Source organism: Odontesthes bonariensis, chromosome 6, assembly GCF_027942865.1.
Source record: "Odontesthes bonariensis isolate fOdoBon6 chromosome 6, fOdoBon6.hap1, whole genome shotgun sequence".
Taxonomy (NCBI): domain Eukaryota; kingdom Metazoa; phylum Chordata; class Actinopteri; order Atheriniformes; family Atherinopsidae; genus Odontesthes; species Odontesthes bonariensis.
Genome location: NC_134511.1, coordinates 38247171 through 38260214, shown reverse-complemented (window position 1 = coordinate 38260214; position 13044 = coordinate 38247171). Strand labels below are relative to the sequence as shown.

At 39.8% G+C, this 13044-nt stretch overlaps 1 protein-coding gene across 1 annotated transcript in view; it reads right to left on the bottom strand.

Annotated features, from left to right (window-relative positions):
* The window catches only part of adgrv1 (adhesion G protein-coupled receptor V1), a 106670-nt gene that overhangs the window by 20136 nt on the left and 73490 nt on the right, over positions 1-13044 (bottom strand). The window contains exon 89 of the mRNA XM_075468731.1: positions 4396-4512. Coding sequence (XP_075324846.1) covers positions 4396-4512 — 117 coding nt within the window. The remainder of the gene's footprint in view (positions 1-4395; positions 4513-13044) is intronic.

The window sequence follows — 13044 nt, the reverse complement described above, 5'->3', positions numbered from 1 at the left end:
GGGCTACGTTTTCACCAACCTCAAATTGGAAATCTTAATGCGCTCATACGGCGAGTTTCAATACGTTTTTAGAAATAAGTGCATCGCTGCAGCAGCAAAAGTGTAAGTTTAAATGTAGTCCTTTGCAATCCCAATAATATTACAGGGAAACTGCTTGAATGGTAACCCATTCATTTATTTCATTTAGGTGCAATCCCGCAGGGGAGAAGCACTCTTGGTAGCAGTTTAAGATGAAATATTTAAAAACATTGTTCAAACAGGTGAGACCTCAGCATGGAGGCTCATTTTGATCATGTTTTACACTGTAAAGTAAATATTAAGTGGCTATTTGACTGTGCAGTTATTTTATTCCCAACAAAATGCTGTTTTCACAGACATAAACTATGTCTTCTCATCTATATCATGTTCTTTTAAATAATTAAGCCTATTTAAACTAACACAGACTTCTACTGAGCCAACAGAAAGAAGGCAGATGCCCGTAAAACGGGTGGTGCCCAGCACCACCACCTCTAGGCCAGTGGCTGAGACACGAGTGCCTTTATAAAATATAATAGGCCTATTTGTCTTTTTTAAGCCTATTCATACAAATATTTATTTGTCTTTTATGTCTTTTTTTTTCTTTTGTCCAAACAAAATTATGATGGTGCCACCCAAAAAGATAATTGTCTGTAAATGCAAAAAATCTATGCGCGGTCTGATAACCATCTCCGACGAATATTTATTTCTCTGCGCAATAATGCTGCACCTTCATCCACGGGATCGTTGATAAACGGACATGCCATGTTGGTGAAAAAAGTCGCCTCCTACTGTGCCTAATGGACTTCTAGAAGTAGAAGAACTAGTCTACGCCAAAACTCGCTCTGCTGACTGAATGAATGAGGAAATGAAATGTCGTGTGTGGCTGAAAGAGGGCGGAGACAGAGAGAAACTCGAGGTTTCTTGAGGAAAACCTGGTCCCGACCGGGTTAGGTTCATAGAGTCTGTTACTCCGGTAACTGACCGAGAGGTTAAGTTACCTCTCTTTGTGAAACAGGCTAGAGTTACCCCTCTTTCTCAGGGTTGAGTTACCTCCCTTTGTGAAACGGAAAACTCAGGGTTTCCCTCATTTCAGGGTTAATAAACTCAGAGTTTTCACTAAACCTGCAACGTGAAACGGACCTCTGGTGTATAACTGCACTGCACTGAGACAGCACAATGAAGTATGTCAGAGTCAGTAGCTGTTGGCTCATTGGCTGTGAGCAGGGTGGAGAGATGACAGGTAACTTTGTGCTGAGCTGTTGCCTCTGCAGTGGCTGCATCCATCATTTACTGTTGATACACAGCATTCTGTTGCCAGGCAAAATGGCTGGGATCTAGATTAGCAGGCCTGCTGAGTACAATGACTTGATGTTTGGTTGTACCTTTGTATTATTGCCATGCTAAAGGGATTTTCCTATATTTGGTCTGCTTCTTGTGGTATGTGGCCCACCACAGATTGTTGGCTTTAGTTCTCTACATTTTGAGTCAGCAGTCTTTTGTTACCATGATCAAACGCGAGCAAATTTGCAAGCGGCTGCAGTGACCAGGGACTGTCGACCCTCTTGCTAATGATTTGTCATAATTAGGGATTCTTTTTTTCTTTGTAACAGTTGTTGTATTAGCTGTCACGACAACATATGTGTACGGTCAAAACTACTTTTAAGCAGGTTTGTTCATTGTAAATAAAATTAGATGAGTGGTGTTACTTTCAGGAAGTAACAGGAACAGCCCAACCATGGCTATGTTGTCCATGTGATTTATACAGTAGCTGAAAGATCTTTTCAGCCAGTGGCTCAGAGGAAGAGATCCTCTCTTCTATGTCCTCCAAAATAGCCCCCAGCTGGGGTGAAGCCAGTCCAAGCGGATGCTTTTCTGCTATATATTTATATATATATATACTTATTCACAATGACCCCAAGAGAAGGTTCTTTGAAGAACCAATCAAACTGAGTTAGTTTAGCCAGGATCAAATAATTCTGCATAAGCTAGTTGATCTTGGATCCTTTCAGCAATATACAGAGAACAGGCTCCTGCTTCTACCTGATGACACATGCACCTTTATGGAGAACCATTTTTACTGGAATCATACACTCTGGAGAAAAATTGCTTTGTGGATTATTTCGATATCATTTGGGAGGGAGAAAAACAACTAAAAAAGTGGTTAATGCTATTGGAGGCAAATGCTTTTTTTTTTTTGTCATTCTTGGGAACATTCACATTATAGCCTGTCTAACCACCTGTATGGTCATTGGTGACCTCCTGTCCTTCAAACTAATACAATCAAATACATTTGCATATAATTCTGGCATGTTGTCTACCAACAAAGCTGTGATGTTGGTATCCTAGCTGATCATTTGAGTTTCAAACAACTAGCTAAGTAGGCCAGCAATAATACTTCTCTTGACAGCTGAAATACCTGCATTGTCAGGTAACACTATACACAATAAAGTACACTGAGGTTGTCTCTTGGAGCCTCTGCAATCAAGAAGTGGCTTATCTCCGCCGAGATTGAATTACTGGCAGTAAGCCAGAGTATATTCCCCAACCAATTATTTGAGATGCACATCCTCACATACACACATGCGGCTGTTATTGATTCAAGTCTTCCATTTGGTCTGAGATGGGTTGCTGGCGCCCGCTCATTTCAGCCACTCATCTGAAAGCAGCTACCTGATAGGAGGGAAAAATTGGCGGTGAAACATCACTGGGGTCGATAAACGTTGTCGAGGCCTGAATGGTTTCAGTGCCACACATCTATTAAAGCTAGAGTGGCAGCAGAATTTTCATTGTCAGCTAGTACCGCTGCTGACAGTCAAAAAATTTGATGCTTTTAGGTTGGGGTGCTGAAAAACAGGCGCAATTTGACTGAGTGAATGAGAAAGTACAGGCATGAATAAAACCATAAAATCCAAAGTGATTGTTTTCATCATACAACATGTCCTCATTTGAACTCCGTGTGGGTTGACACATTGTTTATATTCCCTCCACTGAATCTAATCAGCTCTGGTGCCATACTAACTGCAGCTATGTGTGTCTAAAATCAGTTTGTACGTCACTACTCATTTCAAACACTTCTTAAGCCACATGAAAGCCTTCAGCCCAAGCGTTTATCCTTAAAGATCCCACAGAAGTCATAGTCAGTAAACAACCTGACGTAAAAAAGCATTTCACCCATTCAGCACGTAGACCACAGCTTGGTTGGTCCCCTTAAGCTTATTCAGGAGCTGATCTTATAATACTCCGCAAATCAGATATTATGAGCTAAAAGAGATTGTGTTTGATACATAAACACTGGTTATGTTCACCTACATATGTAACGTGTAATAAACTTTTGTTAAACGATCAAAACAAGGAAAATAGCTGTCATTTCTGCAAGAGTAGAGCAACGGGAGAAAATATAGGATGATGAGGAAGTTTGTATTGAGGCGGGTCAACACATGGTGGTTGATGGGATTTCAGGAATATAACAAGCTCATAACAAAACACAAGATGATTTTACTTTCTAATCTGAATTCTGATTGAGATATACAGTATATAGTGAAATCAGTAAAAAAAAAAATAATAATTTTTTTTGACGTTTTAACAATTTCCAGTGGTAAATTTCTGTATGGTTTCCCACTGTGTATCAAATCTGTTCATTCGGGATGTGTCTTAAAAATCCTCTCGCTCCTTGCAATTATGAGTTAGGATAAGATGAGTTAAATGGCCTATCCTTTGGGGCAGTGATACACGCTGGAGGGGCTAGCAAAGTACTCTGGCCAATGTTTACGACATTCCTACCCTCATAAGTCATCTCGGGTCTTTCTGAAGGATTTAACAGGCTCAGGCAAGATTTACAGAGCCAACTTAGAATTCTGGGGCACAGATGTAATGTATGTTTAAAACAGAAAACAATGAGTCATATATCCTTGTGTTGGATAAGAAATCAAAATCGTTTTTGATACTGGGGTAACACAATAAAAAAATTAAACAATGAAAAAAAATATCCATCAAAAACGAAAAAGCTGATGAACACACCTGTTGGTTAAGACAGAAAACAGCACTGAATACACACCAGGAAAAATTAAACAGTCTAAGTAGACTTCACACAGCCTTGCACTATTATACAGAAGAGGCAGTTAGCAGCCTTACTCTCGTATCTTTTTCCAGGCAAAGAAGTAGAAAATTGATTGACAAGCCAGAACAGAATCATCCAACTTAAACTTTCACACAATGGCAAAAAGGCAACAATTACAAAAAAAAACTGCCACCTACCCCCAAATGAAATCAATTAAAAAATATTTCTATGTCCCTATCCGATATGCAGGTATAATGTGACAAGACGCTTAAGGTATGTTGCCTAAATGCCCTGAGTATTTCTTATTAACCCAGTATTACCTGTATGAGCATCCAAACGAACTGACTGAGATGGAAATAGTGGGAGAAAAGCGCCAGAGCAGCACAACTGTCCTCTGAGAACATCCGGCCACGGAAAGCTGACACCAGAAAGCAAATCTGTAGAGCAAAGACAGAAAAGACACATTTACAGTCATTTACAGCTGACTGAACATTTCATCCTTTTTCTCTTTGCACGCACACACGTGAAGAACTTCTTGCAGTGTGACCAGATCATATTGTGCTAAATGCAATTTTTTGTTAGTTTCATAGTCTAACATTTTTATAAGAGAAAGGAGAATCAACCTAATCCTCACCCGCTCTGCAGAACAGACTTCCATTTCTGCTGACCTGTTACATCACCATGCAGTGAGATTTGTGTAGAAGCAAAAGTAGAAACAAGCTCAACAACACCAACAAATGTTTTCATGTTATCATGAAATAATTATTCATTATTAAAAAAAAGAGGAGCATAATTAAATGCAATGAAGTGGCATTACACAATCTCAGCAGAAAAAAAAAATCTTATTGGAAATGTGTACGTGTGGGAGACAGGGAGAAGGCAAGAGATAGATAACAGAAAGTTTTGTAGGCAGAAATACATCAGGGCCAAAACTCAGGTTGTAACATTGGAAGCAGGATTCTGTGGAAAACCCTTAAGAGCAGCAGATAATACTGCAGCTCTGCAGTCCATCTGAGAGCTTCATTCACTTTTGGTGGCATTGGAGTTTGGCAATTGTTGTATAACCTACAGCCTGTTGGCTTGCTGCCAGGACTGTGGAACAGAAAGGAGGTGAATTGAAGACAGCGGGAGCAGGGGAGTGTATGGAGCACTCATACCTTGGACTCAAATGTTCTTATTGTACACATTGGCTGACATAACTTCAGGTGAAAAGGAAGGACTCTGCTGCAATGAAAATCTGTCTTTCTTAAAGTGATAGTCCGGAGTAGATTCACCCTAGGGTCATTTGAACCGTGACATCCAGCCAAGTAGCCCACCCGAAGTTTTTTCCATATTGGCTGAACATCAGCCGAGTTACTGAGTTATCCCGAATAGCTTAGTACAAGCGCTAATGGAACCTGGTCCGTATCTCCAAAATTACCACACTAAAATCACATGCCATGACACCAAACTTCTACAGTAGTACAAATATGGTCTGTACTCACAAAACGATGCATTTGGAAGTTTGAAAATAGTCCAGGAGTTTATTATTATCAACACAAGCCTGATAGCTTCTCTGCTGCTAAAGCTGCGTCGACGTCACTTCTGGGAGCTGGGAGCTTCAAAGTAAGATGAGGGTTGATCTACTACTGTAGACAACAAAGCAAGGCTGCTCAATTTCTCCATTGATAAAATAAATTCACAACTCTACAACATAAAAATTCATAAAAAACCATGTAGAATATAGCATATACTTTGTTGTCTACAGTAGTAGATCAACCCTCATCTTACTTTGAAGCTCCCAGATCAAGGAAGTGACGTCGACGCAGCTTTAGCAGCAGAAAAGCTATCAGGCTTGTGTTGATAATAATAAACTCCTGGACTATTTTCAAACTTCCAAATGCATCGTTTGGTGAGTACAGACCATATTTGTACTACTGTAGAAGTTTGGTGTCATGGCATGTGATTTTAGTGTGGTAATTTTGGAGATACTGCCAGGATCCATTAACCCTTGTACGAAGCTATTCGGGATAACTCAGTAACTCAGCTGATGTTCAGCCAATATCGAAAAAACTGCGGGTGGGCTACTTGGCTGGATATCACGGTTCAAATGACCCCAGGTTGAATCTACTCCAGACTATCACTTTAAGTAGCATCTTAGACTGCTTACAGTAAAACGATCCTAAGTGACATGCTGTTGAATTACACCTTAAACACTACCTGTTTGTGCAGGGCTCTCTAAAAATAGTAACTCCTCTACTGTCTTTTCTCTACAGTCGTTCCTTTAAAAAAGCATACTCTCTTTCTTCTTCTCTTCCTCTCTATCTCTTTCTCTTTGTCTCTGTGCTCAGTTATAAATTGTCACATTTTGTAAAGCATCCAGGAAAACCCAAAATGCCCAATCCGGGGTTTTCCAAGTCGTACTAACTCCAGCATCATCCTATTGAGGGAAAAAGTCAGGGACTTTTTTTCCATTTTCTTAAAATGAATAAATAAACATTTATAATAATCATGAGTCAGTTTCCCATGCATGTTCCAAGCCCTGCCTGGAGGATGTGAGATGTAGGTGGGAGGAGTTGTGCAGGAAGGAAACTCTTGCTTTGACCTGTTCAGGTAGCCTATGGGAACAGAGATTATGCAATGAGGCAGTGTGTTTTTGGCAGAGTTAGCCAATTTGGCAGAAGGCACAGTATGACACAAATCTATTCTTGGAAAAGCAAAATTTCCCAGTGAAAAATGCCAACATTAATGGCAGAATACTTGACAAACCTAAAGTAAATATGAAGCACATATATCTGTACACAGACTTTAACTCCAATCCTATCAGCTCAGCTCATCCCATTTATTGATTATTCAGACTGATATAATCAGTTTCTGACCATGTCTAAAACCAAACACAGCAAACCTCAATATGATGCAGCCTTGATAAATGTACTCACTCAAATTTACAATAACCTTTGGTGGAAAAAAATTCTTAGCAGTCACATGGAATTAACTTTCTGACGTGTGGTGCCACAGAGATATTACAAAGACAAACGAGCCTCATGGGGGGGGGGGGGGGGGCAAAGGGCTGGAGAACATGCAGAGGCCTCTCTCCAGATTTGCATGAACCTGTGTGTTTCTGTTATATAGAAACTATATGGTTCAGGTCAGGGAAAACAAGGTTAATAGTTAAACATAGAGCGATTTACTCTGGCATTGAAAACACATAACAGGGAGGATTTTATCTAATAAGTGGCCATCTTGGGTTTAAAGATCCCAACGCAGCCACATAGAGATATGCAGATAACAAACACTCTATGAAGAAAACTTGATTTAACGATTATTTTTGTACCTGTAATGCTCTCTTGTTATAGCTGAGCTGGCTAATACCTTACACTTACATGGCCATAATAGAAGAGGAGGGCAAAAAACTAAACATAAAACTAAGATTTAGTCAAAAATAGTAGGCAGTTCATCCTCGTTGAATGCAAAGATCAAACTAAATTAAAGTCATGAACACGCAGCACTAACTCAGGGGTAGAAGAGACAAAGCAAGATTTGGGATGTTGGTGAGGGAGATTTGTAAAAGAGCAGACTGATCCTTTGGACAGCTGTATATGACAGAGCACCTTACTACTGTAGTCAGTACTGAAGGGAAAAAGCTGTACGGATGGAGGGACATACTTTTACAAATCATGCTATATCCCTTTGTTTGTCAGTGGTGTAGATCCTTCACCTGTTACTTGAGCTTTATTGAAGAGACGGCACAGGAAAAAGATTACTGTGATTCAAGCCATTGAGACAAAGCTCTCTATGAAGCAGGGCTCGAAGGGAAATGGATATGACCTTAATGGAGGAGTATTAGCTGAAGTTGCGAAGTAGGCACAAAGGGCATTGTGGCCATTGCGTGACCCACCGTAAAAATAACATAAATACATACACATCAACAGTATCAAATTAATGACCTGCCACAGGAACAGGTTTGTACAGTCTGAAGGTGACAGGTGTTGATGTGAAGTTTATAGCAGACATGGCTACTGCCCTCTCCTTTAGGCATTCTTTTCTTTTCTGTAATCAGCAGGATTTGAGCTCTTTAGACTGTCACATTGCTACAGACTTATTCGAAGCAGAGACTGGAAAGTGGAACAGGGACAAAACACAATTGATGCAGTAAAAAGTTTATCTTGTGCTTTTTGTTAAAATGGGAAATAACAAAGCTCACACATGTCAGCTTTGTTATTTATGCCTTCTCATATATTGCTGTATTATACAAATATTAGCTGTCAGCATGAGTGAGATTTATACAGATAAGATAAGGGGTTATTAATGTTAGTAACAGAGGGTATCTAAAAAGTCCTTCTCACAAGGGCTTTATCATTAGAACCAAGACATTACGCCCAAACTACTGGCATAGCTCCTTGGCTAAATCTCCAAATCATAAAACTTGTTTTGTGGCACTGAAACAAACACTTTTTACTTTTTGTTGGTTCTTCTGTTTAACACATATTGGTGCCTTGGGAATTATTTGACCTATTTGGACATCTTCCATCCATCCATTTTCTATAGCCGCTGAATCCGTCGGTCGGGTCGCGGGGGGGCTGGAGCCTATCCCAGCAGTCATCGGGCGAGAGGCGGGGTACACCCTGGACAGGCCGCCAGTCCTATTTGGACATCTTTTAGATTCAAATTTGATATGATAGAAAGAAACGAAATGGTTGTTTCTCAACCTGATCTTGACTTTGTTAAAAGCTACAGAAGCTAACAACGAGCAGTCTCACTGCGTGGAAAATCAAAGAAAAAAAAAATACTTTGACACGCAGATGCAAAACACAAGTGAAAAACATGCAGTGCAAAGTTTTATCAAGGTATAACAGAGATGGGATAAACGCTATCACATCAAGTCCCTGAAGAGGTAACATAACAATTTGGTGCAGCTGCTTCATGCTGGTGCTGGTTGCAGCTCATCCTCCCAGTGAGTAGTGCTGCTGATCAATATGTGGCTAAAAATAGAATGTGCCTGATGCATTACATCACTGAGGGAGTTGGGTCTTAGAGCTCTGTCGGCCAGACTGTCCATCCAAACTTGTCCAAAACACTCATACTCATCTTTTCTTGCCTCCCTCATTGCTTTACCCCCCCCCCCCCTAAAAAAATAAATAAAAAATCCATTCTTTGCTCCACACGTCATCTCAGCTTACCCCTCCTCCTCTTTCTCCATCCTTTGCCTCCACCTCCCCCTTCTCCCTAACAGCTACCGGTCTGATCTAGCTGGCTCCAGCAGCATCAGCCTGCACCCACGGTGTTTCCTCTTATGCCTTTGTTCAGATAGATTAAGAAAAGAAACTAAAAAAAAATATATATATATGAGGTTATCACTCCAGTCTTCATTCCTTCATTATCAGTCATCAATGCCCTGGCTCACTATGGAAAGCATAAAGTTCTTTCATCACATTCAACCACACCAGCCCTTCTTGTCTATAACTGACAAATTCAGAATATTTCAGCGCCCATAGCAAAGAGTGTTTGAATACCGAGAATTACATACAACATTTATGTACAAAGTATAATTAGGATCCTTTTAAACTGGAATGTGATAAGCAAAACAGAATCGCACATACACGTTTCTGTATGTGCACACATCATCAGTCTCCTCATGTGCCGCAGCCTCACAGTTCATACATGTAAAGCACAGGGGGTATCCAGATGCAAGATGAGGGTCACAGGGAGGAGGCTGATTGCTGGGTTAGTAGGCCAGTGTTTGTAGACAAAGAGGAGAGGTAACTGATGTGAATTAACATACACTGTCTCTAGACATAGAAGGTTATCAAATAGAAATAGTTTAAAACATAAAGGCCTATGTTGCATCACCAACAGAGTGATTCAGTCTTACTGGTTCCAAGTGTCAGTTGTCAAATGTTCATGCATGCTTTAAAGAGGGCAGTGATATGTAATAATGCATAAAAGTCATTTTTAATATTTGGGATTCACAACAATCAAGCAGTGAAATAAGAAGGTACATAAAATGTTTTCCAGTTGTGATTTGATGCTCCAGTCTAGTTACATAAGGTCAGACTGCAGACATAAAAGTTCACAGGTGTTATGGGTTGAATCTTTGGTTGAAGCATATATGCTGAGCAAGCTGTTGGCAAATAAACACCCACCCACGTCTGCTCTGTTTCACATCCAAACAATCCCAACACAGCATCTACATGCACTTACGTGAATACATACGACAGTATTGCAATAGCGTGTCTATATTCTGGTGTGTAGCTATGCGGTTATGTGTGATATCAAGAGCTTTCACCTCTATTCTGGGAATAACTGATATATGTGCAGAGTAAATGGTAGGCTGACAGGGTTTTAGTGTAAAGAACTGTCATCACTTTGAAGAGTAAAAGAACTCAGACAGTGTCAACAAGTTCACAGTCATTATTATCTAAGTCTATAAAATTGGTTAATCATTTAACATTCCAGGCTTGTTTTGATTTAACGTTAGTGTATTTCTGAGAGGGAAGTGAGACAGAGACAATCCAAATGCTATTTTTTGTTGTTGCTGCATGCTCATAACACACTCATACAGAGACCAGTGTTAACGCTAACTCCTCCATACAATCTAAGCAATGCCACCCACATGAAGCACACTTAGCTGCATTCCAGCAGGCCTGCTCTTTTTCTCATTCAGACATTAGAGGCGCATAAATGCTGCTTTTCATCACAACAGGGCTACTTTCAAGATGCCTCTTGAATTTCCTTCCTCAACATCTGGTGTGAAGCAGTCAGGGGACCAAACAGAGAACTCTTTGGAAGCCACGAGACACGCACATGGCTCCATGTACATCTGCACAGCTATAAAAACAAAGTACCCAGCTGTTCAAGGTCAGCTCCCTGAACACACACACTCAATGGGTCTGCTTTGCTCTAAGACAAACCACTGTGTGTGCATGTGTGCTTCTGCTGTGGGGCAGTCGCTTTATTCTAATCTGGAAAAGAGTATTACATTTAGCAATGCACAGTGAAATATATATCTGCACTATGTTGTGCAACATATTCACAATCAGTGACACACAAGAGAGGGACAGCAGTGGTCAATATGTTTTGTAATATATCTCCATAATATATGCACGTGTATGCTGATATCATTATGACAGTGCCATGTGAGTTATATCACAGCTGAGATCAAGAACAGTGAAGATATACAAGCATGCTGAGCTTTTGCTCCTTTTTCTTATCATTCTGGGACGGTTCAACTATCATCAGGAAGATTTTACTGGTACATATCTGATCACAAAGCTAACAGAAAGCAAACACTTAGCAACATCAATCAAACAAGCTATTGATTCAAGAGAGATCCCGTGTCCATCAATGGAAAGCTATAAAGCCAGTAAACTCTGCAATGGTCCCTCACTGTAAGATTCAGGCCGAATTAGTGCCAGAGCTGAAATGTCATACACTTCATAGCGTCTTGGCAGGGCCTTTTTTAATCTTCTTTGGTAAACTTAGACTAGATGATGATTGAAAAACTTTGACTTTATCACAGTTGTAATCTAATTTATAAACTTTTTTTTGTCTTTTTTGCTTCGGGCTATTAAGATTATTTTGTCATAGATGCTGTCCTGAATGATTGTTCAGATTTTGTCTGCTAATGATGTAAGTTGTACAAGTTCTAGCTTCACAGGTAGATTCATTCAAAGAATAAGAGTTGGAGGGTTTGACTCAGCCAACCTTTCTTCGTGGAGTAATTTCTAAGTGTGCTCCATAGGTTTAGTCATAAAAAGAAGGAGCTCTCAGGGTGGTCATAGATCAGGCACTTCATTCACAGCTGCTGCTGAACTTGACTCTCGCCATAGAGCTACAGTGACCCCTACAGGCTATTCTGATTAAAGGATGGAGGCTGCAATGATATCAGTGTGTGTACTGAATGTGTAAAAGAAGAAAACAGTTAAAGTGAACACATAAAAGGCCATTGTATGCGTATGTATGTTATGTTTGTGCATCTTCATATGGATGTGCTTCAATGTTTATGTCTGTGTTCATCTGAGTGTGTTTTCGTTGTGTTTCATGATTTTTTTTGCTTAAAATGTGTTTTTAAGCACTTGCCAACACAGTTACAGCTGCTCCAGTCAACTTGTCAAACTCCAAATATCTAGTCCTGCTCAGGAAAATATTGTGCCTAAAAAGAAAGAAGCTAAAAACAACCTCGAAAGTAGCTTGAACAAAGGAACTCATTTTAAATACATCTCTCTTAGATTACACTGAATGTCATTTCCTTCTTCCATTCAGCTCTTCCTGAGTCATTCAGGAAGTCGGGCAGCTCTCAACTTCTATTTCAGGCTGTTCAGTGAGCATCACAGACAAAAACACATAGAGCAACACACGTATTGTCACGTATTGTCTTTTGCTGTGCTATTGTAGAATTGACGGATGGCTTTTAAAAAGTTTCCATCTGGGTCCTCATGAGTTCAAGCTAATATGCAGTCAGTTTTAACAGTGAAACTATGTAAAACCAGATTACTGTGGGAATTCTGTAACAAATGTTACAACAACTGGGAAACATTACATTCAACCTAACCAAGAAAATTGCTGCAAACATCAAGAGATAACGGCAACACCACTGACCCAAAAAGTTTCAGGGTAAACCCTCTTCTAAACCTCTAAAGTTCAGTCAACTTTACACACGAAAGCTCTGCCAAGACAAACTGTGAAACTCCAAAAATAGAAAAGGATACTAAGAACTTGTGAGTCTCCCACATTCATTCACAAAGTTAGCAGCCCTGGTTGAATAATTTCCCAATGATAAAATTAATAACTCCACAAAATCATGTGAAAGGTGCCAGTTGGTGCAGAGAAACAAGTAACTGATAATTTTTACATTTTGGAAACATTTCATAACATTTCATAACAACAAAGAAGATTAAAGATGATGATAAGAACTGTCAGATGATACAGGCCCTTGACTTAAAGTGCCACAGGTAATTGTATGCACCAGCTGATTGAACAATCTTATATTA